General features: G+C 35.3%; 1 protein-coding gene and 1 long non-coding RNA gene across 2 annotated transcripts in view; one reads left to right on the plus strand and one right to left on the minus strand.

Moving 5' to 3' along the window:
- LOC148754804 (uncharacterized) overlaps positions 1 to 27,837 on the plus strand; it is a 43,202-nt gene that overhangs the window by 10,080 nt on the left and 5,285 nt on the right. The gene's annotated exons all lie outside the window — the stretch shown is intronic.
- EAF2 (ELL associated factor 2) overlaps positions 1 to 27,837 on the minus strand; it is a 41,022-nt gene that overhangs the window by 5,710 nt on the left and 7,475 nt on the right. The window contains exons 2-5 of the mRNA XM_019729691.3: positions 19,304 to 19,398; positions 15,480 to 15,616; positions 13,506 to 13,651; positions 2,502 to 2,762 (exon numbers count right to left, since the gene is read on the minus strand). Of these exons, the coding sequence (XP_019585250.2) occupies positions 2,502 to 2,762; positions 13,506 to 13,651; positions 15,480 to 15,616; positions 19,304 to 19,398 (639 nt within the window). The remainder of the gene's footprint in view (positions 1 to 2,501; positions 2,763 to 13,505; positions 13,652 to 15,479; positions 15,617 to 19,303; positions 19,399 to 27,837) is intronic.

Below are 27,837 nucleotides of genomic sequence, written 5' to 3' on the forward strand. Positions count from 1 at the left end.
CACCTTTTCATTCCTAATATTGTTTATTTGTGCCTTTTCCTTTTTGCTTAATCAGCCATTGTTAGAAGTTGGTCTTTTTATTAGTTTTTGAAGAAATTACTTTTAGTTTTGTTGATCCTCTAATGTTTCTATGTTATCCACTAAGTTAATTTAAATTCTAATCTATAGTACTTTCTTCTTCTGCTTTAAGTTTAAGATGTTATTGTTCTTCTAGTCCCTCAAGGTAAACCTTTTATTCATTTATTTTCAATTTTTTTAAAGAGCTTTTTGAAGCTACAAATTTCCCCATAAGTACCATTTTGGCTGTATTCCAAAATTGCTGAGATATATTTTTGATATTGCTTAATTATAAATATGTTGTAATTTCATTGTAGCTTCCTTTTAACATGTAATTAGGCAGTCTTTGAAGTTTCTAAGCATGTATTTTTAAACTAATTTTTGCTAATTATATCTGCATTATATTTTAGTCAGATAATACGATCAATAAAATATGAATTATTTGAAATGTGTTATTTCCTTTGTTCTAGTAGGAAGTAATTTCTATTAATGTTTGATATATACCTTAAAAGAATACCCACTTTGCATTTTTGGATTGTGGGATTCTATATTTACTATTAGAATAGGTACATTAATTACATTGTTGAAAGATTTTATACCGTTACCAAATTTTGTCTGCTTGATTACAGATGCATTAATCTTCCACTATGATAGAGACTTGTCAATTCCTCCTACTTCTGTAAATTGTTATTTTATATAAATACACACACACGTATAACTACATATTTTAATATACATGTACACATGTGGTAAATAGTATTATGGTTATACAAATTCATAATTGTTTATCCTCCTAGTGAATTAAGCCCTTTGTCATTACTTGGTCATTCAAGAAATCAGATGCTCCAATTTTACCTCTCAAGTTAGGAATAATAGTACTAAAGACATAAATAACTAGAAGTTCAAAAGATCTTTCCTGGTCCCTAATTAACTCGTAGTTTTACTTTAACTCTCTGCTACCCAGTCTTGGCTCCTTTTTTATTTAGTTCTGTTATTAGGCTAGAGCTAGTCAATCTTTCCTAGCTACTTACTTTATCATTATTAACTTACACTGTGAGATTAGTTTTAAACATAGAGAAAATTTATTCTCCACCATAGAGTTATCAACCAGAATAACTTTATTAAAAAGTATTTACTGAGCATCTACTATGTATCAGGTACTGTGCTAGGTGCAACTATTCAATAATAAGCAAAAATAAACAAAGTCACTGTCTTTCTGGAGCCCATACTTTAAAAGAAAGTAAATCATACAAATAAATATAAATTTATAATTGTTAAATTTGATATTAAGAAGATATTACTCTGAAGACCTATAAAAAGGGGGAGCTGATGCTGTCAGGAAGGCAAGGAAGGTTTTCTTGATAAAGTAAACCTTGAATTGCAATCTAAAGGAGAAAAAAGTTAATTACATGAAAAGAAGGAAGTGTTTCTGGCTGAATGGACAGCATGTGTAAGGGCCCTGAGGTGGGTGAAAGTATTTGAGTATAGTGGCAAAAGAAAGCAAATGTTACTAGTACAGAAAGAGCAAGACCATTATGTTCAGGTGTTTCGTTGCTTAAACTCTAAAAGAATTTAAAAGCTATTGAAAAGTTTAAAGCAGAAGAGGTGACAAATTATAGTTGAGTTATGAAAAGATCAATATGGCTGCAATGTACATAATAGATTAAAAATGGGTTTGAGTAGATATGGGCTGAACCCATAAGAAGTCGTTGTACAGTAAAAGCAAGAAATAATGGTCTGTTTAACTAGAATGACAGTGGTGGAAATGCAGAGAAGTAGATGAATTTGAGAAATATTAAGGAGGTGAAAAAAAAACAGGTCTCAGTGAAGGATTGACTATATTGTAAAGAGAGGAAGTTAACCCTTGAATACAATCCGGCTTCTGGTTTGCATAATTAGAGCAATCCTGCCTTTCACTAAGAGGAAACATACTTAGCCAAATATTATAAGCTGGTTTTAGACTAAGTGAATTTGAAATGCCTTTTACTAAGAAATGATGTTGGATTTATGTATCTAGAGCTCAGAGGTCTGGGTCAGAGATGAAAATATTTACAAGTTATCTATTGATTGCAACAGCATATGGAGATTATCCAGCAGAAGAGTATAGAATAAAAAGAAAAAAGGACCTAGGATTAAACCTTGAGGAACTCTAGCTGTAATAGACTGAGTAGATTATAAACCAGCCAAGAAGAGAGAGAAAGGTATCTGGAAAGATGACAAAAAAAAACAAAAAGGCATTACGTCACAGAGTCAAAAGAAAATGAATAATTCAGTAGGAGGGTAATGGTTAACAGTATCAAATTAATAAAATAAGAGTATTTCTAAAAAAATAAAAATAAAAAATAAATAAGAGTATTTCTCTTTATCCAAATTTTAGATCATAGCCAGTATGGCTTCACTGTGAATTCTTACTTTTCTAATTACTCATGCTTACGTAGACTTACTTAAAGTATTCATCAGAAGGCCATTGTTGTTAGGATCTCTATTATGACTGGGATCTATGTCAGGAATCAGGCACTGTGGCATGGCAGACATGGTAGGATGTCCTGAGATATAATTCCCCGGATCAGAAGGAGAGGATCTGCACTCTTCATCTTCTGAGTCACTGGAACTATCCTCACTGCTTGAAGATGATGAACTTTTAGAATCCAATGAACTATCACAACTACTCATCTGGTCCATTAGACTAGCTTCTGCCTTCAGTTCTGAAAACAAAACAGAATTGAATAGATAGGTTAAATAAATCATATTAAATATAAATATAATAAAATGTAAATGGTTAGTTTCTAAGAAAGCATTGATGAGGAATAAGACTAAACATATGAGCATAAACATATGCACATTTAAAGCATTTTATATAAAAAAACTTCTCTATGAGCGCAAAATGAAAAGTAACATCCTTCTTCCTATCCCCTCTTCAACTTCCTTTAATTCTACTTCCCAGGAATAATCACTGCTAATACTTTGTTGTGACCATATGTGTTTTTAAATTCTACTTGGAAAATGGCATTTTAGATTTTGACACCCAAATCACCTATTGTTAGACCTTGAGTTTGCTCTTTATTACTACCCACCCATAAGCTAGGAAAAAAAAAAAAAAAAAAAGAGGATCCAGCTGGTGGCTCAGGCGGTTAGAGCTCCATGCTCCTAACTCCAAAGGCTGCCGGTTTGATTCCCACATGGGCCAGTGGGCTCTCAACCACAAGGTTCCCAGTTCGATTCCTTGACTCCCACAAGGGATGGTGGCCAGCGCCCCCTGCAACTAAAATTGAACACAGCACCTTGAGCTGAGCTGCCGCTGAGCTCCCAGATGGCTTAGTTGGTTGGAGCGCGTCCTCTCAACCACAAGGTTGCCGGTTTTGACTCCTGCAAGGGATGGTGGGCTGTGCCCCCTGCAACTAGCAACGTGCAACTGGACCTGGAGCTGAGCTGCGCCCTCCACAACTAAGACTGAAAGAACAACAACTTGACTTGGAAAAAGTCCTGGAAGTACACACTGTTCCCCAATAAAGTTCTGTTTCCCCTCCCCAATAAAATCTTACAAAAAATCAGACATAGGCAGTGTCTAAATCTAAGCACTACACTTATTTATACCATTATACTCAAACATACATGTTATTCAAATAAAATATAATAAAAGTGTGAAAAATAAAAACTGTAAAAATTAAAATCTATTTCAGCAGAAAACATCCCCAGCTCTTATTTCCCCAATATATATAATGCAACATAATATATACAGATGAATTTCTTTTTTTTGTTGATTCTATTGAGGTATAATTGACAAATAAAATTGTATGTACTTAAAGTGTACACAAAATTAGTTTTATCATGAAAGTAGGTTGAATTTGTCAAATGTTTTTTGCATCTACTGAGATGATCATATAATTTTTAATCTTAATTCTATTAATGTGGTGTATCATGTTTATTGGTTAGCATGTTACAACATTCTTGCATCCCAGGCAAAAATCCCACTTGATCATGCCTTCTAATGTGCTGCTAAATTTGGTTTGCTAGTATTTTGTTGAGGATGTCTGCATCTATGTTCATCAGATGTTGGCCTGTAATTTTCTCTTCTTGTAGTGTCCTTATTTGGCTTTGGTATCAGGGTAATGCTGGCCTCATAAAAATGAATTTGAAAGTGTTCCCTCTTCTTCAATTTTCTGGAGTAGTTTGAGAAAAATTGGCATTAATACTTTGAACATTTGGTAGAATTTCACCAGTGAGGCCATCTGGTCTCGGCGTTTTCTTTGCTAGAAGGTTTTTGATTAGTTCATTTGATTACTTCAATCTTCATACATTATTGGTCTGTTTGGAGTTTCTATTTCTTCATGATTTAGTTTTGGTAGGTTGTTTATTTTTAGGAATTTATCCATTTCTTCTATGTGATCCAATTTATTAGCATATGATTGTTCATAGTAGTCTCTTATGAATATTTGTATCTGTGGTATCTGTTGCAATATCTTTCATTTCTAACTTTATTTAAGCCTTCTCTTTTTCTTTCTTTGTTGGTCTAGTTAAAGGTTTGTCAATTTTATCTTTACAAAAAAACAATCTAGTATCATTTATCTTTTCTATTAATAGTTTTTCTAGTCTCTATTTCTTTTATTTCTGCTCTGATAATTATAATTTCCTTCCTTCTTCTATTTTTGGGCTTACTTTACTCTTTTTTTAGTTCTTTGAAGTGTAAAGTTAGGTTAGTTAAGAATTTTCTTTTTTCTTATTGTAGGCATTTATTCCTATAAACTTCCCTTTTAGAACTGCTTTTATTGTATACCATAACTTTTCATATATTATTTTTATTTATTTCAAGATTTTTTAAATTGAATTTATTGGGGTGACATTGGCTAACAAAATTATATAGGTTTCAAGTGTACAATTCTATAATACATCATCTATATATTACATTTTGTGTTCACCACTCAAAGTCAAATCTTCTATCACCATACATTTGACTCCCTTTATCTCCTTCTATCTCCTTCCCCTTTACCCTCTGGTAACCATTAAACTGTTGACTGTGTTTATATGAGCTTTTGCTTGTTTGTCTTGTTTGTTGCTTTCAGTTTTAGATCCCACATATGAGTGAAATTATATGGCTTTCTACTTTTTCTGTCTGACTTATTTGGCTTAACATGATAATCTCAAGATCCATCCATGTTGTCACAAATGGTAGCATTTCATCTTTTCTTATGGCCAAGTAATATTCCATTGTATATATTCCACATCTTTACCCAGTCATCTACGGAAGGACACTTCAGTTGTTTCCATGTCTTGGCTACTATGAATAATGCTGCAATGAACATAGGGGTACATTTTTATGGATAAATTTTTTTACATTTTTTTTGGTAGATACCCGGAAGAGGGATTGCTGGGTCATTCTAGTCTTAATTTTTTTGCAGCATCTCCATGCTGTTTTCCATAGTGGCTGCACAAATTTACATTCCCACCAGCAGTATATAAGCATTCTTTTTTCTCTACAACCTCTCCAACACTCGTTATTACTTGTTGATAATAACCATTTTAACAAGTGTGAGGTGGTATTTCACTGTGGTTTTAATTTGCATTTCCCTAACAGCTAGTGAAGTTGAGCATCTTTTCATAGATCTAGTGGCTATCTGTCTGTCTTCTTGGGAGAAGTGCTTATTCAGGCCCTCTGCCCATTTTTTAATCATATTGTTTCTGTTATTGTTGTAGAATTGTATGAATTCTTTATGTATTTTGGATATTAGCACCCTATCGGAGGTATTTGCAAATACTTTCTTCCATTTGGTTGATTGCCTCTTTGTTTTGTTGATGGTTTCTTTTGCTGTGCAGAAGCTTTTTAGTTTGGTGTAGTACCATTCATTTATTTTTGCTTTTACTTCCCTTGTTTTTGAGGTCAAGTTTGTAAAATTTTCTCCAAGGCCAAGGTCCATAAGTTTAGTACCTATGTTTTCTTCTATGCAATTTATTGTTTCAGATCTTATATTTAGGTCTTTGATCCATTCTGAGTGAAACAATTCCTTTTGCAATTACAACAAAAGAGTGAAATACCTAGGAATAAACAACAAAGGATGTGAAGAACATATACACTGAAAACTACAAGACCTTACTTAAAGAAATTGAAGAAGACACAAAGAAATGAAAAGATAGTTTATGTTCATGGATTGGAAGAATCAACATAGTTAAAAGGGCCATATTACCCAAAGCAATATACAGATGTAATGCAATCCACATCAAAAATCCCAATGGCATTTATTTAAAGAGATAGAACAAAAAAATCATTAGATTTGTATGGAATCACAAAAACTCCTGAATAGCCAAGGCAATCCTGAGAAAAAAGAACAAGGCCAGAGGTATTGCATTCCTTGACTTCAAATTATACTTCAAAGTGACAATAATCAAAACAGCATAGTATTGGCAGAAAGACAGACACACAGACCAAAGGACTAGAATTGCGAACCTAGAAATAAACCCACATGTATATGGACAGATAATTTTTGACATAGGAGCCAAAACATACAATGGAGAAAAGGAAGTCTCTTCAATAAATGGCACCAGGAAAATTGGAAAGCCACATGCAAAAGAACAAAACAAGACTGCTATCTGTCACCATACACCAAAATAAACTCAAAATGAGTGGTTTTATATTAACATTATTCTTCAACATTATATTATCTTCTAAATAAATACTCATTATCTGAAAAATAACAAATTCATTGTAAAAATTCAAATAATTTGTACTATTAAAAACAAAGAAAGCTTCCTATAATCCAAACCCCCAAAGATAATGCATATATTTTAGCACAATTCTTCCAAGTTCTATACATTTACAACTTATACAAATTTTGTCTTCAAAAATGTTTCATGTACACACATATTATTTGTAAAAACTTGCTTTTTTGCTTAATAATATATCTGAATTGCCTTCTTTGTTACTAAAAATGGATGTGTAGTATTGTAATCCCTTCTTGATGGGCACTTGGGATTTTCCCAGCTTTTTCCTTTGCACAAAAAACGCTGCATGGAACATTCTTATGTGACATGATATAGATATCTATGAATATATCTACTTGTACAAGTTTCACTACAGGGGAAATTCTAGGTAAGGGATATTTTTATTTAATGAGCAAATAAGGATGATGATAATGGTAACAAACCCTCATTTAGTACTTCCTATGTACTAGACACTGTTTTAAGTGCTTTGTAGAAAAAAAAATCCTCTACAAAAAATAAGTATGTGTCAATTCATATTTTCTTCAAAAATGTATGAATAGCTGGTCAAAATGGTGGATGCTGTGCTTGCCTCCTCCCAAGACCACATTAAAATTGCAACTAAGTTATAGAACAATCAACCTAGAGAACTATCTAAAGTCTAGCTGAACAGAAGTCCTATAACTAAGGATGTAGAGAAGCCACCTTCAGACTTGTAGGAAGGGTGGAGACACAAAACCGGCCAGCCCCACACCATGTGTGGTGGTCGAGAATTGGGAGGGATAGCTCAGCTGCAGAGGTCCCTCCTGAAGAGTGAAGAGTCCCAGCTCCACATGGGCTCCATAGTTCAGAGCACCACTGCTAGGAAGAGGAGCCCCCATGGCAACTGGCTGTGAAAATCAGCGGGGATTCCGTCCAATCAGGTGAGATGCAAGGCAACTGGAAATCTAGACATCTTCTTAAAGGGCCTGCATCCAGACTCTCTCACTCCAAAGCATCACTCTGGGCTACGGTGGAGGGACTGAGGCTCTAGAGGTGCCAGAGACATATGGGAAGAGACAGAGATGCAGGGATTCAGGGAGAGGGCTGTAGGGAAAGCTGCCATTGTCCCTGTGTTGAGACCTCCTCCTGCATAGCTGGCAGGCAGGTACCATCTTTCCTGTGTTGAGCCCTCCCTTCACATAGCCAAATATGAAATTTCATTGGCCTTGTGAGCTCCACTCACTCCACACTGGTGACTCCCTGGGACTTGGCCCACCCATCTCTTGTACTAAGCTAGGCTCTTTCAGCAGCTGAGCCTTATGGACAGCTGGCAGGAAGCGGCAGACCTCGAGGTGCCCTAAGCCTTTAGCTGAGCTGCCCTAGGCCCAGTAATGGTGATAGATGGCCTTAGTTCTCTGTGTGGCTTCTCCTATGCCCGTCCAAGTCCAGCACAGGCAGCGGTCAACTGCGGATTGCTTTGTAGCTCCTACCACGTAGCCCTGGACAAGTCATAGGCAGCAGCTGACCTTGAACTACAGATGAGCCACTCCCAAGAGGCCCCAGAACCAGCATACCTGGTGGCCAGCTTCAAACCACAAGAGGGCACCACCTGATTAGTTTCACAAGTAGCACACCTAAAGGGTGGTCTCAACAGGCACCAGAGACCACTGGGACAAATCTTGCTTTGTGGATTCAGCCCCAGCACAGCAACTCGTATGCTATGACCACAGCCAATTCTCACAGCCAGTAAGTCTACCAACTGACATGCCAACAGCACTCAAGGTTCAACTATATAGCAAGAGGGCACATGAAACCCACAGAAGGGACACTCCTGGAGCACCAAGTGCAGGTGATCAGGGAGATTGCGCCACTGGGCCCCACAGGACACCTACTACATAAGGCCACCCTGCCAGGACTGGGAGACATAGCGGTTCTACTGAAAATATAAAAATAAAAACAAAGCAGCAGCCATAATGAAGAAATAAAGAAAAATGTCCCAAATGAAAGAACTGGAGAAAACTACACACACACACACACACACACACACACACACACACAAACCTAAATGAAATGGAGGCAAGCAATCTACCAGATACAGAGTTCAAAACACCAGTTGTAAAGGATGCTTAAAGAACTTAGTGAGAACTTTAACAAAGTGATAGCAAGCATAAAAAAGGACACAGAGAGCATAAAAAAATGACATAGAGACTGTAAAAAACCACCAGTCAGAAATGAAGAACAAAATAACATAAATGAAGAACACACCAGAAAGAGTCAATAGTAGATCAGATGAAGCAAAGGATCAAATCAGCGATTCAGGAGACAAGGTAGCATAAAACACCCAAATGGAACAGCAAAGGGGGAGAGAGAGAGAGAGAGAAAGAGAGAGAGAGAGAGAGAGAGAGAGAGAGAGAGAGAGAAGATAAAAAACAAATAAGGATAGTTTAAGGGATCCCTGGGACAACACCAGGCATAACAACATTTGCATCAAAGGGTTAACAAAGGAAGAGAGAAAGCAGGGATTGAAAATCTATTTGAAGAAATAATGATGAAAAAACTTCCCAACCTGGCAAAGGAAAGATACAATTCCAGAAAGTGCAGAGTCCCAAAGAAGATAAACCCAAACAGGCCCACACCAAGACACATTATAATTAAAATGCCAAAGGTTAAAGACAAAGAGAGAATCTTAAAAGCAGCAAGAGAAAGCCTGCTAGTTACCTACAAGGGAACTCCCATAAGACCATCTGCTGATTTCTCAACAGAAACTTTGCGATTCAGAAGTGACTGGCAAGAAATATTCAAAATGATGAAAAGCAAAGAACTAGAAACAAGACTACTCTATCCAGGAAGGCTATCATTTAAAATTGAAGGCAAGATAAAGAGCTTTCCAGACAAGAAAAAGCTAAAGGAATTTATTAGCACTAAACCAGTATTACAAGAAATGTTAAAGGGACTTCTTTAAGAAGAAGGGGAGGAGAATATAAATATGAGTAACAAAATGGCAATAACTACGTACTTATCAAAAATCACTTTAAATGTAAATGGATTAAATGGTCCAATCAAAAGACATAGTGTAGGTGAATGGATAAGAAAACAAGACCCATACATATGTTGTCTATAAGAGACCTACTTCAGATCAAAAGACACACACAGATTAAAAGTAAAAGGATGGAAAAAGATATTTCATGCGAATGGAAATGAAAAAGAAGCTGGAGCAGCAAAACTTACATCAGATAAAATAGACTTTAAAACAAAGACTATAATAAGAGACAAAGAAGGACATTTCATAATCATAAAGGGATCAATTCAACAAGAGGATATAACCCTTGTAAACATTTATGCACTCAACATAGGAGTACCTAAATACATAAAGCAAGTATTAACAGATATAAAGGGAGAGATTGACAGTAATACAATCATAGTAGGGGCATTTAACACTCCACTGATATCAAGAGATAGATCTTCCAGCCAGAAAATCAACAAGGAAACAGTGGTCATTAACGACACATTACATCAAAAGGATTTGATATTTTTAGAGCATTTCCTTCCCAAATAGCAGAATATACACTCTTCTTAAGTGCACATGAAACATTTTCAAAAATGGACCACATGTTAAGTCACAGAAGTCGCAATAAATTTAGGAAGACTGAAATCATACAAAGCATCTTTTCTGACAATGGTATGAAACTAGAAATCAATCACAAGAAAAAAACTGAAAAACACACAAACAAATAACATGTGACTAAACAATGAATGGGTTAACAATGAGATCAAAGAAGAAATCAAAAGCTACCCGGAGACACAAAGAAGTGAAAATTCAATGACCCCAAATCTATGGGACACAGTGAAAGCAGTCCTAAGAAGGCAATTCATAGCAATACAGGCCTACCTCAAGAAATAAGAAAAATCTCAAATAAACAGTCTAACTTTATACCTAAGGGAATTGGAAAAAGGATAGCAAACAAAGCCCAAGGTGAGTAGAAGGAAGGAAATAAGGAAGATCAGAAAGAAAATAAATAAAATAGAATCTAAAATATCAATGAAACCAAGAGCCGGTTCTTTGAAAAGATAAAACTGATAAACCCTTACCTGGACTCATTAAGAAAAAAGAGAGAGGATCGAAATAAATAAAATCAGAAATGAAAGGGGAGAAGTGATAATTGACACCACAGATACAAAGGAATAAAAGAAAATACTACGAACAATTAAATGCTAACAAATTCAACAACCTGGAAGAAATGGTAAGTTCCTAGAAGCATAAAATCTTCCAAGGCTGAATCAAGAAGCAGCAGAAAATCTGAATTGACTGATTACTACTAATGAAACAGAGTCAGTAATTTAAAAAAACCTCCCCAAACCCCCCCCAAAACCTCCCACATACAAAAGTCCTGGATGAGTGGCTTCACAGGTGAATTTTACCAAACAATCAAAGAAGAATTAATACCTATCCTTCTCATTCCATTCCAAAAAATTCAAAAGGATGGACAGTTCCCAAACTCTTTTATGAGGCTCCCATTACCCCAACTGCAAAGCCAGACAAAGATATAACAAAACAAAAAAAATTATAGGCCAATATCCTTGAAATTGGTAGTTATGAAATAGTCATGACAATGTAAAGTAAAGCAAATGGAATATAGTCAATAATATGGTAATAACTATATATATTGCCAGATGGATACTAGACTAGTCAGGGGGATGACTTTGTAAATATATAAATGTCTAACCACTATGCTATACACCTGAAACTAATATAAAATAATATTGAATGTCAACTGGAATTGAAAAATTAAAAAAGGGGGTAAAAAAGGTGAAGAGGAATAAAAGACTCAAATTTCCAGGTATAAAACAAATAAGTCATGGAGATGTACAGCATAGAGAATATAGTCAGTATTGTGCTAGTGTGGTATGGTCTCAGATGGTTGCTGGGTTTATCATGGTGACCACTTCCTTAGGTATATAAATGTTGAATAACTATGGTGTACCCCTGAAACTAAAATAATATTGTATGTTAGCTATATTTTAACAAAAATCTTCAAAAAAAGTATGAACATACTTGCTTCCCTTTATGTTCTCACCAGTATTGAATGTTGACAAATGTTTTAGCTACTGCCAAGCTCATAAATGAAAAATATTTCTTACTTTTAAAATTTGCATTTTAAAAGTATTGTGAGTTTGACCAATTTTTCATATATTTATTGGCCATTGTGTATTTTATGCTGTGAGTAGGCTTAGTCCTTATAGAAATTTTGCATGTGGAAAAAATGGCTTTTCATATCTATAGAAGAAATGATGACTTATTCAATAAATGGATATTGATATATACTCTGTCAACATCATATTTGTTGATTCTTTATCAATACTGTTTATTGGTACTATTGGAGAGTAGGGAAATTTGGATTCTTATCTTATTTCTTAAACTAAAATTCCAGGTGAAGCCAAGGTGTAAATGTAAAAATTAAACCAGAGAAAGACTAACAGAAGTGCCAGACATCTAGATATAAACGTAAAAAGATGATTCAATCATAGGAGGAGACGTGCATAGTAAGTTCAAGGAAATATTTAAAAGAAGACCATCTAAGGAATATGCCATACAAATATCTTAATGTCAATTCTTATATAAAGTTAGATCTTATGCTTGGATCATGTTAACTTATCTTCTACAATATAATAGTTCAATAAATGATTTATTAAGGTTTCTGCTAAAAACTGGCACATAAAGGAACTTATTGTGTTATAAAATTATTGTTGAAGATACTATATAGTTTAATGCTTACTTATATAGAAGAGGTTTCATATGATGAATTCCTTTTAGAATTTAGTAGCAGTGAAGAGTCTGATTCTTTGGAAGTTGTCTCTTAGATGATACAAAATATGCTACTTAGGTCTTTTTTTTTTTTTTTGTCTTAGTGGCTAGGAAGCTCAGCTCTAAATTTAATGTTTTATTAATTAACAAATTTTCTTCCTCTTCCCCTTTAGTACCATTATTTTCTGTTTCAGTATTTTACTGTATACATGTATATAATGAAATCATGATTCAAACACATTTGGAAACATATGATATAATAATAAAATTCAAGATCCCTTTTAGCAACAAGGGTAGGGAACACTAATACATTAGGGAACTAATACTATACTGGGCCTAGAAGGGGGCAAGTGGAATTGAGAGCAACATGCAAGTTATGAAGGAAAAGTATAGAAGAAAATACTTGTATACTTTGGTGACCTAGGTCTTATTCCTACCACAATTACTGTAACACCAACACCCAAACTGCAGCTAGGTAAAAAAAAAAAAAAAATGGAGATTTAAGTTTCCTTACTTTCAAAAGGACTGTGCCTCCCTAGAAACACCTTCCTGCTGAGAAGTGAGCAGCAGTTGAGAAGAACTTGCCTGCTGCTTCCGCTTACTACATCTCCTCACTTCACTATTGGTTGGGTGACATCTATAGTTTGGCTATACATAAAGAACTTCGACAGGAAGATGCTGTGAAGAACTGAATTTGAATCATCACAACTGTCAAAAAGAAGAAAACTCCAGTTACACACATCTAAACACTTCCCCCCCGAATAATAAAAAAAGATACAAATGCTCTTACATAGATACATAATTACATAACACCCTAAATCATAATCTACACTTGTCTCCCCCCCAAAAGACACATAAAAAATATTAAGCACTCAATAAGTTTATAATTAGTTGCCTTGTTAATTCAAATGAAAAATTTCACTTATTCTTAATAATTTCTTATAAAGGAACATTATAGACACTTAGATTTTACCTCTTTCAATATCATCCATTGGAGATGTTGGGGACATCTTGTCTTCGGATGGAGAATGTTTCACAAAGTTAGGAGTCCTAGTTAAATTTCGCATTTGTTGCTGCTGTTGCTCTGCACGAGACTGAATTTTACTGCTTCCTTCAACTCTGCAATTAAGAATATCAAAGGTCAAAATAGGTATGATAGCAATGTAATGACCATTTCAACTTAAAACTTACTAAGATCGACCACTTGTTCTTTTCCCTAGACAACCTTAATATTATATTCAAGAATTAAAACATTGCTTTTATTCATTATTTAACAAATATTTATTGAGCCCTCTGTATAATGCATGGCATATACACAGGTCCACTGAGGGATACAAATATGGGTGGAAACCCCCCCCCAAAAAAAAAAAAAAAAAACACAAAAAAACACCGCTGCTCAAAATGAAAGAGCTAAGACATGCACCGGTGCTTAAAATAATCTACCTAAGTGTATAATACACACAATGTATTCCCTAAATTCTAAAATGATCATTTCTGTAAAAATTAAGTCACTTCCACATTTTTCATTCATAACTTTAAAACATGTTACTAACAAAGATTCATGTATTTTCAATACTTTTAAGAAAAGAGTATATAACACAATTATGCTTGACTTCTGCCTCTTCCATTTCTAGTCACCAAATCCTGTCAGTTCTTCCTTCACAAAGTATTTAGCACCTCACTTTTCTTTTCATTCCTGCTCTCAAACAATGTGTTTTTTGCATTTTTCTGTTTCCCATATTGTTTCATTTTACTCAGTTTGTCTGGTGGATTAGTTACAAAATAAAAATGTTCTAAAATAAAAAATATTTAATCCCTAGTTTAAAAAATGTAATATATAACTACAGCCAATAAGACAATGTCCTAATTTCATAGTTAATATTGAAGGCATTAGCTTCAACCTACCTTTATGACCTTACCTCTAATCCACTATCAACCTCACTCCTCACTTTCCAATACTTGTTTATATACAGGCAGAAACAAATCTCTTCCCTATTCAAACAGGTCTTATTCATTGGCCCCAAATAAGCCAGAAATATTCCTGCTTTTAAACCTTGCTTACATCGTCATGTTCTCTCTGATCCATTAATTCAGTATTTTCCAAACCTTCCTACTAATAAACATCGTGAGGACAGAAGGGATAACGAAAAATAGAGCTTCCCAGGCTCCTTCATAACCTGAAGTTAGATTTGGGAACTCATATATTTAATAAGCACTGAAGGTAATTCTTATTAAGTATGTTTGGGGGAAAAAAGCCCTAAATCTTAACCTCCTCTCAAGATACATCAATAAGGGCTTCCTGAATGCTCCAATCAACCATAACCTCTCCCTTCCTTTAATTTCCTAGAGCAATTTTTGTCTACACTATTTGTATGGCTTTGAAAGCAAGTCTCTTAAGTTACATGGTAATTAATGTACCTCCTTGTTTCCAAAAATGGATTTGAGATGGCTTTATTCTCTTATTGACTTTTCTAATGGACTTATATGTTAATCCAGTTAAAATGCAGAATTTTTTAGGTTAGTATTTATATAGAAAACTTTCCTTTTCCTAGAGCCTTACATATTCTAGGTGCTTAATAAACTTTTACTTATGAAGATGAAATTATTTTGAAGAGTGTATAGTGGCTCCTTTCCATCCAGTTCTATGTAAACATCTACAATAGAATAAGGTATATCTGCACATATAGAAAATATTCAGAGACGAAACAAGCTTTTATATATCATAGGGAGAAATGGTACAAGCTTGTGGCTAAGGCTCTCCACCAAATTAACACTTGGAAAAAGATTCAAACATTTTTGTACAACACAGACATAACCCTTATATAATAATGTGACTTTTATCACTGTATCCAGTATCCAGTATCAAAAGTTTGCAGTAACTTTTATCACTGACATTTCCTTAGCAATTTATGTGCTGATAAAATAATTTATTCAGTTAACCACATACCTTGTTTTTTTTACAGTGATGTTGCTGCTCAGTTTTTCTAGTCGACATTCTCCAGTATCATGGTTAATAATCAAAATGCATTCTTTTAAGTAAGGTTTCTTTGAACCTTTGAAAACAGTTACTGGTGGAGTTGATCCCTGTTTAAAAAGTTAATTATCATTACGTGAAATTTATAATGGAAATTTGATTGGGAGGGACTTTGAGATCTGTGTTTCCCAATCTATGTTATACTTCAAGTCACTTAACTACCTAAATTTACTACTCCCAATACGAAGTGGAAGTGTAGTAAAAATGTCAGAGATGAAGAGAGGCTGAGATCTTAAAGCTGCCATCATTGAGGAAAGTAAAGAGAGGAAGTACTTGCCCTGAACCAGGGCAAGTCTACAACAGGCAATTGGGATTCAATTCTTTTTCTTTTTTAATTTTTATTAAATTTATTGGTTTGACATTGGTTAATAAAATTATATAGGTTTCAAGTGTACATTTATATAGTACATCATCTATATATTGCATTGAGATTCAATTCTAATACAACCAATGTATTTTACAGATAAGGGAACAGAAGCCCTGAATCATATTTCCTACTCCTCATCTCCTTGCTTCCTAAGTTTAGTTTTTTGAATCTGGCATTTTCTTAAAGTGGTGCTTCCCTATGCAAACTAAGGAAAATGAATGTATCAGGGAACAAGACTTGTTACACTAAACCCACTAATTTTAAAGACTGTATGCCCAGCAGAAAAAAAAAATGTATTCTTCATAGGTGGTAAATTTAACAATTCTTTCATTCTAGTTGTCAAAAACAGTTTAATGGGATAATGTTCAAATACTTTGCATTACATATTAGGTCCTTTATTATCTGATTCCTAAATACCTTTCCAGCTCCTACTATGTCCTCATATGGACCCCTTCTGACCTAGCCACAGTGGCTTGTATGTAGTTCTTCAAATGTAACAGACCCTTTTGTTGCTTTGTCTTAGACCATGTCTTTTTCCTTTCTCTGCCTAAAATGTCCTTCCCTCTTTCCTTCAACTAGGTAACTGCAACTCATTTTCAAAACAGGGTATCCTGATGTCTCTCCACCCTCCCTTGGCTGAGTTACCTCTCTTTTGTTCTCCCATAATATTCTATGTATACCTTTATGATCGTCCTTACAGTTCCATATTTTAATCCATTATTTCCTGTCTTCCTCATTAAATGGTATATTTTTAAAGACACTGACCTATGTATTCCCAATAGTCAATTAGTGTAGGACTTATCAGGCAGAAGGTACATGTACATATGGTCTGCCTGTCCATTTGTCTCTCCCTCTTTTTCTTTCTCATGAACACATACACAAATATTGAGGCATATTCTTTTTGGACATATCTGGTGGGCTGGGTGGGGAGTCACTTTTTCCCAGATGATTGCTTTGCTGTTTCAGAAATTTACAATTTGGAGGCTTAAAAACTTCCTCCTATAGTTGTCATTCCTGTAAGAGGTATTTCAATTGAGACCATAACCAAACACATGGTGAATGTTAACTCTTGATTAAAGCAGGTCTGTGTGAATAAAAAAGGTTTATTAATAAATGTAACACACCCACCAGCTTAGAGTAGAAAAGTCATACAAAGGATGAGGGTTGGAGGATTGCAATATGAGAAAACAATATTCTATATGGCAAAGAAGAACCCAACTAAAGTTTTTCTTCCAACCAATCAGCACTGATCAATAATCCTATAATCTGACACCAGGCGAGTGGTGCCTGTTATCAACTAAAGGCTTCTCAGTAACTTTTAAAATTAAGTAGATGGTTTAGGTTTTTCTTTAATAAATATCATAAGGCAAAAAAGACTTAGATTATTGGGTACTAGATTTCTGAACTATTTTAGGGACACCAGAATCTGAACACTTTCATAACAGAGTAATACAAAGAGAGTAATACAAATCCACAATGTCTCACACTAAATTGATTTTTCATTTCCTTCAGTTTCCAAGGGAGCAAATAAGAAATATACAATAAAAAGCCCCCACAAATTTAATATACCTTAGGAAAACATTTCGAGGCATCCAATTTATACAGTCTGACATAATAATGGGGTCTCAATAGTCTTGACTGATAAAAATATGAGAAAGGTAGAAGACTAGAGGATAGAGACCTTGCTTTCTATACCTCAAACCAAGATAAGCTGTCTCATATATACACACAAAATTAGAAAAATTAAACAAAACAAAGAAAAAGAACTCAGTCAGTGCTTTCTTTATATGTTAAAGTTACAGTCTTGGCTTTCTCTGAGAACAGATCAAGTCAGTATAAAAACAACAACAAAAATACTTAAGTTGAATGCTAAGAAATTTCTAACTCAGATTTTCTTTATCTAATTATCGATCAAAGGACATTTTGGTTGTTTCTATGTCTTGGCTACCATGAATAACGCTGCAATGAACATACGGGTACATATATCTTTATGGATAAATGTTTTCAGATTTTTCGGGTAGATATACACAATGGAGTATTACTCGGCCAAAAGAAAAGATGAAAGATTGCCATTTGTGACAACATGGATGGATCTTGAGATTATCATGCTAAGTGAAATAAGTCAGACAGAAAAAGTCAAGAACCGTATGATTTCACTCAGGTGGGATGTAAAACTGAAAGCAACAAATGAACAAGACAAACAAAGAAACAAAAACTCATAGACACAGACAGCAGTTTAGTGGTTCCCAGAGATTAAGGGGGTGGGGTTGGTAGAAGAGGGTAAAGGGTTCAAATGTATGGTGATGAAAGGAGAACTGATTCTGGTTGGTGAACACACAATGCGATATACAGATGATGTATTATAGAAATGTACACTCGAAACCCATGTAATTTTACTAACCAATGTCACCTGAATAAATTTAATAAAAATTTTAAAAAAAGAAACTCCTAACTCAAGGACAGAAAACTAGAGCATACAACGAAGAACTTGCATATTTATGTAAATAGTATTTGGTACTGTCGCTTGGCTACATCTGGAGATTTGAAAAACAGACAAAACTTAAAATTTTTGGTTAAGGCCTCCCTGACCTTAGTCTCTTTCTTTTGTAACCCAAAAGCACAAATTTATTCATGTTCACTCTCGACTTAAAAACCTCTAATGGTTCTCTAACATCTGTGGGATAAAGTTCAAATTCTACATTCCAACATAAAAAATTCTTCACAATCTGATTCCAACCTACCTTTCCAGTTTCTATTCCTATCAATCATTTTTCATTAATCTGTAATTTACTACATTAAATCAGTTATTCCACAAACTTGTTCTTTCTCCATTAGTCTTTCATATGCTGTTCCTTCTGTTGCTTCTTAGAATATTCTACTGTCTTTCTATGTTATGAAATTCTACTTGTCCTTTAATGCTCACCTCAAAGAAGATCTGCTTTGGAAGTCTTTCAAGATTCCACTAGGTAGAGTATTTGATTCCACTTATGTGCTTGCACAGAATTTTGTATATGCTCTAACTTACAGCACTAGATGTTTACATGTCTGTCTGCTATTACAGATTAGGACTAGAAGGCAGGGGATATGTTATTATTCCTAGTTCTGACTACAACATCTGGCTCATAAAATCAATTTAATAGATATTTGTTTAGACTTCCAATTGTTTCAAACCACGTGATATAATAACTCTTGAAACTGACTAAAGTATTTTAAGGCATTATTTTTACGTAAAATAATGTTTTTTGCTTTGCTGTGTTTATTAATTACTTTAACAGACTATCACCATATCAGTTGTGCAATTATTTTCATTTATATTTAGTGGAAATCTTACAAAAATAGTCCTGTAGTCTAAATCTGTAGAAATACTCACTTCTATATTTGGCAGAGTTATTGTCACTTGTTCACCTTTGCCAACCTCAAGCTCTCCTTCACAAGAAGTATCAACAGAAGCAGGTTTGAAGTCATCTAAAAAGAGATACAGATTTTTATAAGATGGAATAACACCTAAATAACTGCATATAAAAAAATGAGCATGTTTCAAATGAAAATTTTTAATTAATCAGTTATTAAATTGGTTTAAGAAAGTCTTTATATTAAATAAACAAAATACAATGCAGTTTATTTCTGTACGTACAATTGTCAGAAAAAAAATAAAGTTATACTCTGAAACAGTATTCCTTAAACTATGCTTCCTAGAATCCTGTCTAGATCAAGATGAACTAGTCTAAGATGTTCCACTGCTAAAAACTAAATATTGTCAATGTTTTCACAATTTGCTAAAAATTGGTATCAGTAGAATGTTTTCAATTTTCAGTCTTTTGCTCCCATAAATTTTTTTTAACCCACTTTGGTACTATTATCATTTCTCTGCTGTCCTAGCAGAATAAAAAATGAATGAATACACGGCAAATAAACATTCATGGAGAAAGTTAAGAAAAGGCAATCTTATATAGTTTAACAGCTTGAGTTTTTCATGGATATGTATACCACTTAAAGATTGTAAATTTAACCGAATCTGTCACTTCAGAACTTAAAACAAGTTTCATTTTGAGTTAAATCATAATACAAATGATGTCATTAAAATGTATCACCTAGAAAGAATTTAGGGTACTGAGATATTTCACATGTTGAACAAGCTCAAAAACCTCTAAGATATGAAAGCCACTCAAAAGTAATTCACAGCAAAGGAGAAGGTCCAAGGTGGTGGAATAGGTAAATGTTGTGCCTGCCACCTGCCAGGATCACATTAAAATTACAACTAAATTATAAAAGAATCAACCTTGAGAATCATCTAGCTGAACAGAACCCCTGTAACTAAGGATATAAGGAAGAGGCCACATCGAGACTAGTGGGGGGCAGGAAACACAAAATGGACTGACCTCAAATCCACAGGTAGTGGTTAGGGACCAGGAGGGACATGTCAATGGCAGAAGTCCCCCTGAAGAATGAGGGGTCCCAGGCCCCACAGTGAGCTCCCCAGCCCAGGAGTCCTATGCCGGGAGGAAGAGTCCCCACAGCATCTCACAGTGGAAATCTGCAAAGATTCCTTCTGTCCATCCTGTTAAAAAGGAAGGTGGCTGGAAACCCAGACATCCCCTTAAACAGCCTGCACACAGACTCACTCGTTTGTGAGTACTCACCCTGGGCTCCAAGGGAGGGGCGGCAACTTGGGAGATGCCAGAGAGACACAGGGAAAAAAACCGAGTTGTGTGGCTTAGGATGAGGGCTGGAGGAACAGCTACCATTGTCCCTGTGTCGATCCTGCCTCACATGTGGCCTACAGGAGGGAGCCATCTTTCCTGTGTTGAACGTACCCCCACAGGGTCAAATCTGATACTGCACTGGTCTGGTAAAATCTGTGCACATGCCATCTTGGCAACTGCCTTGAACCCTGCCTGTCCAGCTAGCATGGTATAGCCCGGGGCAGTCTCAGCTCCCGAGCAGCCAGTCCTGCCCCCATAAGGTGTGGGAAGCTTCTACAGCAGTGGTTGGCTGGCAGTGGATTGGGAAACTTTTGTTAACAAGTGGTGAGCCCAAGTTTTTGCTGCATCCTTTTTTGGGCAGCTCTCAGGGATCTGTGGGCCCTGGGTGAGCGGTGGCTAGCAAGGGGGATCTCTGGGCATTTTGTGGAGTGGCCACAGGCTCAGCACTGCCACAAGAACTGAATCTGTATTAACTTTGTAAAAACCACCAGCCACTCTCCATGACTCCAGGAGGCCCCGCCCTGCCCAATTCAGGTGGCATTGCTGCAGGCCCCGATAACACCAGGTCAACAACTCCTTCTTAAAGAACCTTAAGAAGGTTCTTTAAGTGGCTGAGCCTTATGGGCAGTGGGCAGGTATTAACAGGCTTGGGTGGGGACCTGGGCCTTTGGCTAAGCTGCCACAGGCCTATACTGGTGACAGCTGGCCTCAGTTCACAGTGTAGCAACCCCCACATAACTCCAGATCCAACACTGGCGGCAACCAACTGAATATAGCTTTGTAGCTCCTACCAGGTGGCTCTGGGCTGGTCCGAGGCAAGGCTGAAATTTGAGAGCATGAAGGCAACTCCCAAGAGACATCAGAAACAACACATCCACAGGCCAGCTTCAGACCACACCAGAGCACTACCCACAAGCGACACACCCAAAGGGTGGTCTCAACAGGCACAAGAGCCCACTGGGGCGAATCCTGCTCTGAGGGGTCAGCCCACACACAAACGCTCATAGGCTGCAGGTGTAGCCAATCCTCACAGCCAGTCAGCCTGAGAGTCAAATCCACCGAATGATACACCAAAAGCAATCAAGGATCAACTACAACAGGAGAATACACAAAACACACGCAAGGGACACTCCTGGAACACACGCACAGGTGATCAGAGAGACTGTGCCACTGGATCACATGTGACACATCCTACATAAGTCCACCCAGCAAAGACTGAGAGACATAGGAGATCTACCTAATACATAGAAACAGATACAGAGAAGCAGCCAGCATGAGAAAACAAAGAAATACTTTTCAAATAAAAGAACAGGAGAAATCTCCAGAAATAGAACTAAATGAAATGGAGGAAACCAATCTACCAGAGATAGAGTTTAAAACATAAAGAATGTTTAAGGAACTTAGTGAGAACTTCAACAAAGAGATAGTAAGCACAAAGAAAGACACAGAAACTATAAAAAAGATCCAGTCAGAAATAAAGAATACAATAACTGAAGTGAAGAATACACTAGAAGAAATCAAAGCAGATTAGATTAAAGAGGATTGAATCAGTGATTTAGAAGGCAAGGTAGCAGAAAACACCCAATTGGAACAACAAAAAGAAAAAAGAATAAAAATAATGAATATAGTTTAAGGAACCTTTGGGACAACAACAAATATAACGACATTCACATCAAAGGAGTACCAGATGAGAAAAGAGGGAGCAAGGGATTGAGAATCTATTTAAAGAAATAATGACTGAAAATTTTCCTAACCTGGTGAAGGAAATAGATACATAAAGCTAGGAAGTGCAGAGTCCCAAACAGGTCCACACCAAGACACATTATAATAAAAATGCCAAAGGTTAAAGACAAAGTGAGAATCCTAAAAGCAGAAAGAGAAAGACAACTACCATGTTTCCACAAAATAAGACGTAACCAGAAAATAAGCCTTAGCATGTTTTTTCAGGATGACATCCCCTGAACATAAGCCCTAACGTGCCTTTTGGAGCAAACCTTAATATAAGACCCAGTGTTATTTTCAGGGAAACATGGTAGTTACTTACAAGGGAGCTGCCATAAAATTATCAGCTGATTTCTGAAAAGAAACTTTGCAGGCCAGGAGGGAGTGGTAGGAAATATTCAAAGTGAGGAAATACAAGGGCATACAACCAAGACTACTCTACCCAGCAAGGCTATCATTTAAATTGAAGGAGAGATAGAGCTTCCCAGATATAAAAAACCTAAAGGAATTCATAAACACAAAGCCAGTATTACAAGAATGTGAAAAGGACTACATTAAGTAGAAAAGTGGGGCAAACAAACAAAAGAACAAAAACATTAATAATAAAATGGCAATAACTATGTACCTATTAATAATCACTTAAATGTAAATGGATTAAATGCTCCAATCAAAAAACATAGGGTATACCAATATGCATTACCTCCAACAGTGTATGAGGGTTTCTTTTTCTCCACAGCCTCTCCAACACTTGTTGTTATTTGCCTTTTTGTTGATAGCCATTCTAACTGGTGTGCGGTGATATCTCACTGTGGTTTTGATTTGCATTTCTCTGATGATTAGTGATGTTGAACATTTTTTCATATGTCTATTGGCCATTCATATGTCCTCTTTGGAGAAATGTCTATTTAGGTCCTCTGTCTATTTTTTAATTGGATTGTTTGTTTTTTTGTTGGTGAGTTGTGTGAATTCCTTATATATTTTGGATATTAGCCCCTTACCAGAGGCGTCTCCTCCCATTTGGTTGGTTGCCTTTTTATATTGTCACTGGTTTCTTAATGGTGATGGAAAGAGAACTGACTCTGAGTGGTGAACACACAATGTGATATATAGATGATGTATTACAGAATTATACACCTGAAATCTATGTATCTTTATTAACAATTGTCACCCCCCAATAAACTTTGATTAAAAAAAAAGACATAGGGTAGCTGAATGGATAAGAAAACAAGACCCACGCACATGCTGTCTACAAGACACCCACCTCAGATAGAAACATACACGTAACTGAAAGTAAAGGAATAGAAAAAGATATTTCACACAAATACAAAAAAAAAAAAAAGTTGGGGTAGCAATACTTATATTGGACAAAATATACTTTAAAAGGAAGACTATAACAAGGGAGAAAGAAGGACATTACATAATGACAAAGGGATCAATCCAATAAGAGGACAGAACCCTAGTAAACATCTATGCACCCAACACAGGAGCACCTAAATATACAAAAAAATATTGACTAACATAAAGGCAGAGATCGACAGCAACACAATCATAGTAGGGGACTTTAACACCCCACTGACACCAATGGACAGATCCTCCAGACAGAAAATCAACACGGAAACAGCGGCCTTAAAGGCCATACTAGACCAGATGGATTTAATTGATACTTTTAGAGCATTTCACCCCAAAGTAGCAGAATATTCACTTTTCAGGTGCACATGGAACATTTCCCAAGATAAACTACATGTTAGGGCACAAAAAGTCTCAATAATCTTAAGAAGACTGAAATCATATTAAGCATCTTCTCTGACCACAGTGGTATGAAACGAGATATCAATTACAAGAAAAAAACTGAAAAACACACAAACACATGGAGACTAAATAACATGCTATTAAACAATGAATGGGTTAACATTGATATTAAGAAAGAAATCAAATGATACAAAATGAAAACACAGTGATCCCAAATCTATGGGATACAGCAGTCCTCAGGGGAAAATGCATAGCAATGCAGGCTTCCCTGAAGAAACAAGAAATAAATCTCCAACAGACCCACTTAAACCTAAGGGAACTGGAAAAATAACAGCAAACAAAGTCTAAAGTGAGTAGAAAGAAGGAAATAAGAAAGGTTAGAGTAGAAATAAATGAAACAGAGGCTTAAAATAAATAAAATAAAATAAAATAAATCAATAAAACCAAGAGTTGGTTTCTTGAAAAGATAAACAAAGTTGAGAAACCTTTAACCAGACTTATCAAGAAAAAAGGAGAGAGGACCCAACTCAATAAAATCAGAACTGAAAGAGGAGAGGTGACAATGGACACCTCAGAAATACAAAAAATTTGAAGAAAATAGTATGAGCCATTATATGCCAACAATGTGGACAATCTGGAAGAAATGGATAAGTTCCTAGAAACGTACAATCTTTCAAGACCAAATAAAAAAGAAACAGAAAATCTGAACTGACCGATTACTACTAAAGAAATGAAATCAATAATCAACATGCTCCCAACAAACAAAAGTGCTGGGTGATACAGCTTCGCAGGTGAATTTTACCAAACGTTCAAAAAAGAATTAACACCTATTCTTCTCAAACTATTCTAAAAAATTCAAGAGGAGAATAGCCCCCATGCTATTCTATGAGGCCACCATTACCCTGGTTCCAAAACCAGACAAAGACATTACAAAAGAAGAAAACTATAGGCTGATATCACTGATGAACATAGAGGTAAAAATCCTCAACAAAATATTAGCAAACCGAATTCAGCAATACATTAAAAAGATCATACACCACGATCAAGTGGGATTCCTTCCCAGTATGCAAGTTTGGTTGAATATCCGCAAATCAGTTAACATGATACACCACATAAACAAAATGAAAATCATATAATCATATCAATAGATGCAGAAAAAGCATTTGACAAAATCAAGCATCCATTTATGATAAATAGTCTCAGCAATGTAGGAATAGAGGAAACATATCTCAACATAATAAAGGCCATATATGGAAAACCAATAGCTAACATCATACTCTATGGGGAAAAGTTAAAAGCATTCTCTTTAAGATCAGGAACAAGACATGGATGTCCACTTTCACCCCTTTTATTCAACACAGTACTGGAAGTCCTAGTGACAGCAATCAACAAGAAAAAGAAACACAAAGCATCCAAATTGGAAAGGAAAAAATAAAACTGTAATTATTTGCATATGACATGATACTATATATAGAGAACTCCAAAGATTCCACCAAAAAACTATTAGAACTGATAAATGAATTCAGTAAGTACCAGGATACAAAATTAATATTCAGAAATAGGTTGCATTTTTATATACCAATAATGAACTATCAGAAAATTAACAAAACAATCCCATTTACAATTGCATTAAGAAAATACCTAGGAATAAATTTAACCAAGAAGTAAAAGTCCTGTATTCAGAAAACTATAAGACGTTGAAGAGAGAAATTTAAAAAGATACAAATAAATGGAAACATATACCATGTTCATGGATAGGAGGAATATAGTTAACATGTCCATAATACTCAAAGTAGTACAGTGATTCAATACAATCCCTATCAAAATACCAACAGTATTTTTCACAGAACTAGAACAAATAATCCTAAAATTTAAATGGAACCATAAAAGACTCCGAAAGGAGTGACAATCTTGAAAAAGAAGGTATCACACTACCTGATATCAAATTATATTACAAGGCTATAGTAATCAAAACAGCATGGTACTCGCACAAAAAAACAGACACATAAATCAATGGAATAGAATAGGGAGCCCAGAAATAAATCCATGCCTATACGGTTATTCAATCTATGACAAAAAAAGCAAGAGTATACATTGGGGTAAGGACAGTCTATTTAAGAAATGGTGTTGGGAAACCTGAACAGATATATGCAAAAAAATGAAACTGGACCACCTTCTTGCTCCATATACAAGAATAAACTCAAAATGGATTAAAGACTTAAACATAAGACCCAAAATCATAAAACTCCTAGAAGGAAACATTACTTTCAGTAATATTTTTACTGATATATCTCCTCTGGCAAGGAAAACAAAAGAAAAAATAAACTAACGGGACTACATGAAACTAAAAAGTGTTTGCAAAACAAAGGAAACAATCAACAAAACAAAAAGACAGATTATTAAATGGGAGAAGATATTTACCAATGGATCATCTGAAAAGGGGTTAATATCCAAATTTTATTTTAAAAACTCATATAACCGAACAAAAAAACAAAGAATCCAAAAAAACAAAGAATCCAATTAACAAATGGACAGAGGACCTGAATAGACATTTTTCCAAAGAGGACATACCAATAGACATATGAAAGGGTGCTCAACGTCACTAATCATCCAATAAATGAAAATTAAAACCACAGTGAGATATCACCTCACACCTGTCAGAATGGCTATCATCAATAAATCAACAAACAACAAGTGTTGGCAAGGATGTGGAGAAAGGGAACCTTTGAGCACTGTTTGTGGGAATGCATATTGGTGCAGCCACTGTGGAAAACAGTGGAAGACAGTTTGGAGGTTGTCAAATATATGGTGATAGAAAGAAAACTGACTCTGGGTGGTGAACACACAATGCAATATACAGGTGACGTATTATAGAAATATGCACTTGAAACCTATATAATTTTACTAACCAATATCACCCCAATAAATTTAATAAAAATTTTTTAAATAGAACTACCTTATGACCCAGCAGTTCCACTCCTGGGTTATCATCCAAACAAATCTAAAACACTAATTCGAAAAGATGTATGTACCTCTGTTCATTCCGGCGCTATTTACAATAGCCAAGATATGGAAACAACTGAAATGCCCATCAATAGGCGAGTGGATAAAGAAATTGTGATACATATATAAAATTGAATATTAAAAAGGAATGACTAAACTATTGTATCTATGTGGTTACCAGAGGGTAAGGAGGGAGAGGGTTGGTAGATGAGGGTAAAAGGGATCAAATATAAGGTGATGGAAGGAGAACTGACTCTGGGTGGTGAACACACAATGTGATATATAGATGATGTATTACAAAACTGTACACCTGAAACCTATGAAACTTTACTAACAATTGTCACCCCAATAAACTTAAAAAAAAAAAATCACAGGGTATGAAAAAAGATCACAGCATAAAAAAAAAAGTGAAATCTTACCATTTGTGACAACATGGATGGACCAAGAGGGTATGCTAAGTGAAATAAGTCAGACTGAGAAAGGCAAATACCTGAAATATGATCTCACTTTTTTTGTGGAATCTAAAGAACAAAATAAATGAACAAACAAAAGAGAGAAGCAGAATCACAGATACAGAGCAAACTGATGGCTACTATATGGAAGGGGGCTGAAGGGCTAGGTGAGAGAGACGAAGGGATTAAGAAGTACAAATGGGTAGTTTAAAAGAGTCACGGGGATGTAAAGTACAGCATAGGGAATATAGTCAATAACACTGTAAAAACTACGT

Source organism: Rhinolophus sinicus, chromosome 17 (genome assembly GCF_057876585.1).
Source record: "Rhinolophus sinicus isolate RSI-liver-muscle chromosome 17, RSI-T2T, whole genome shotgun sequence".
Classification (NCBI taxonomy): Eukaryota; Metazoa; Chordata; class Mammalia; order Chiroptera; family Rhinolophidae; genus Rhinolophus; species Rhinolophus sinicus.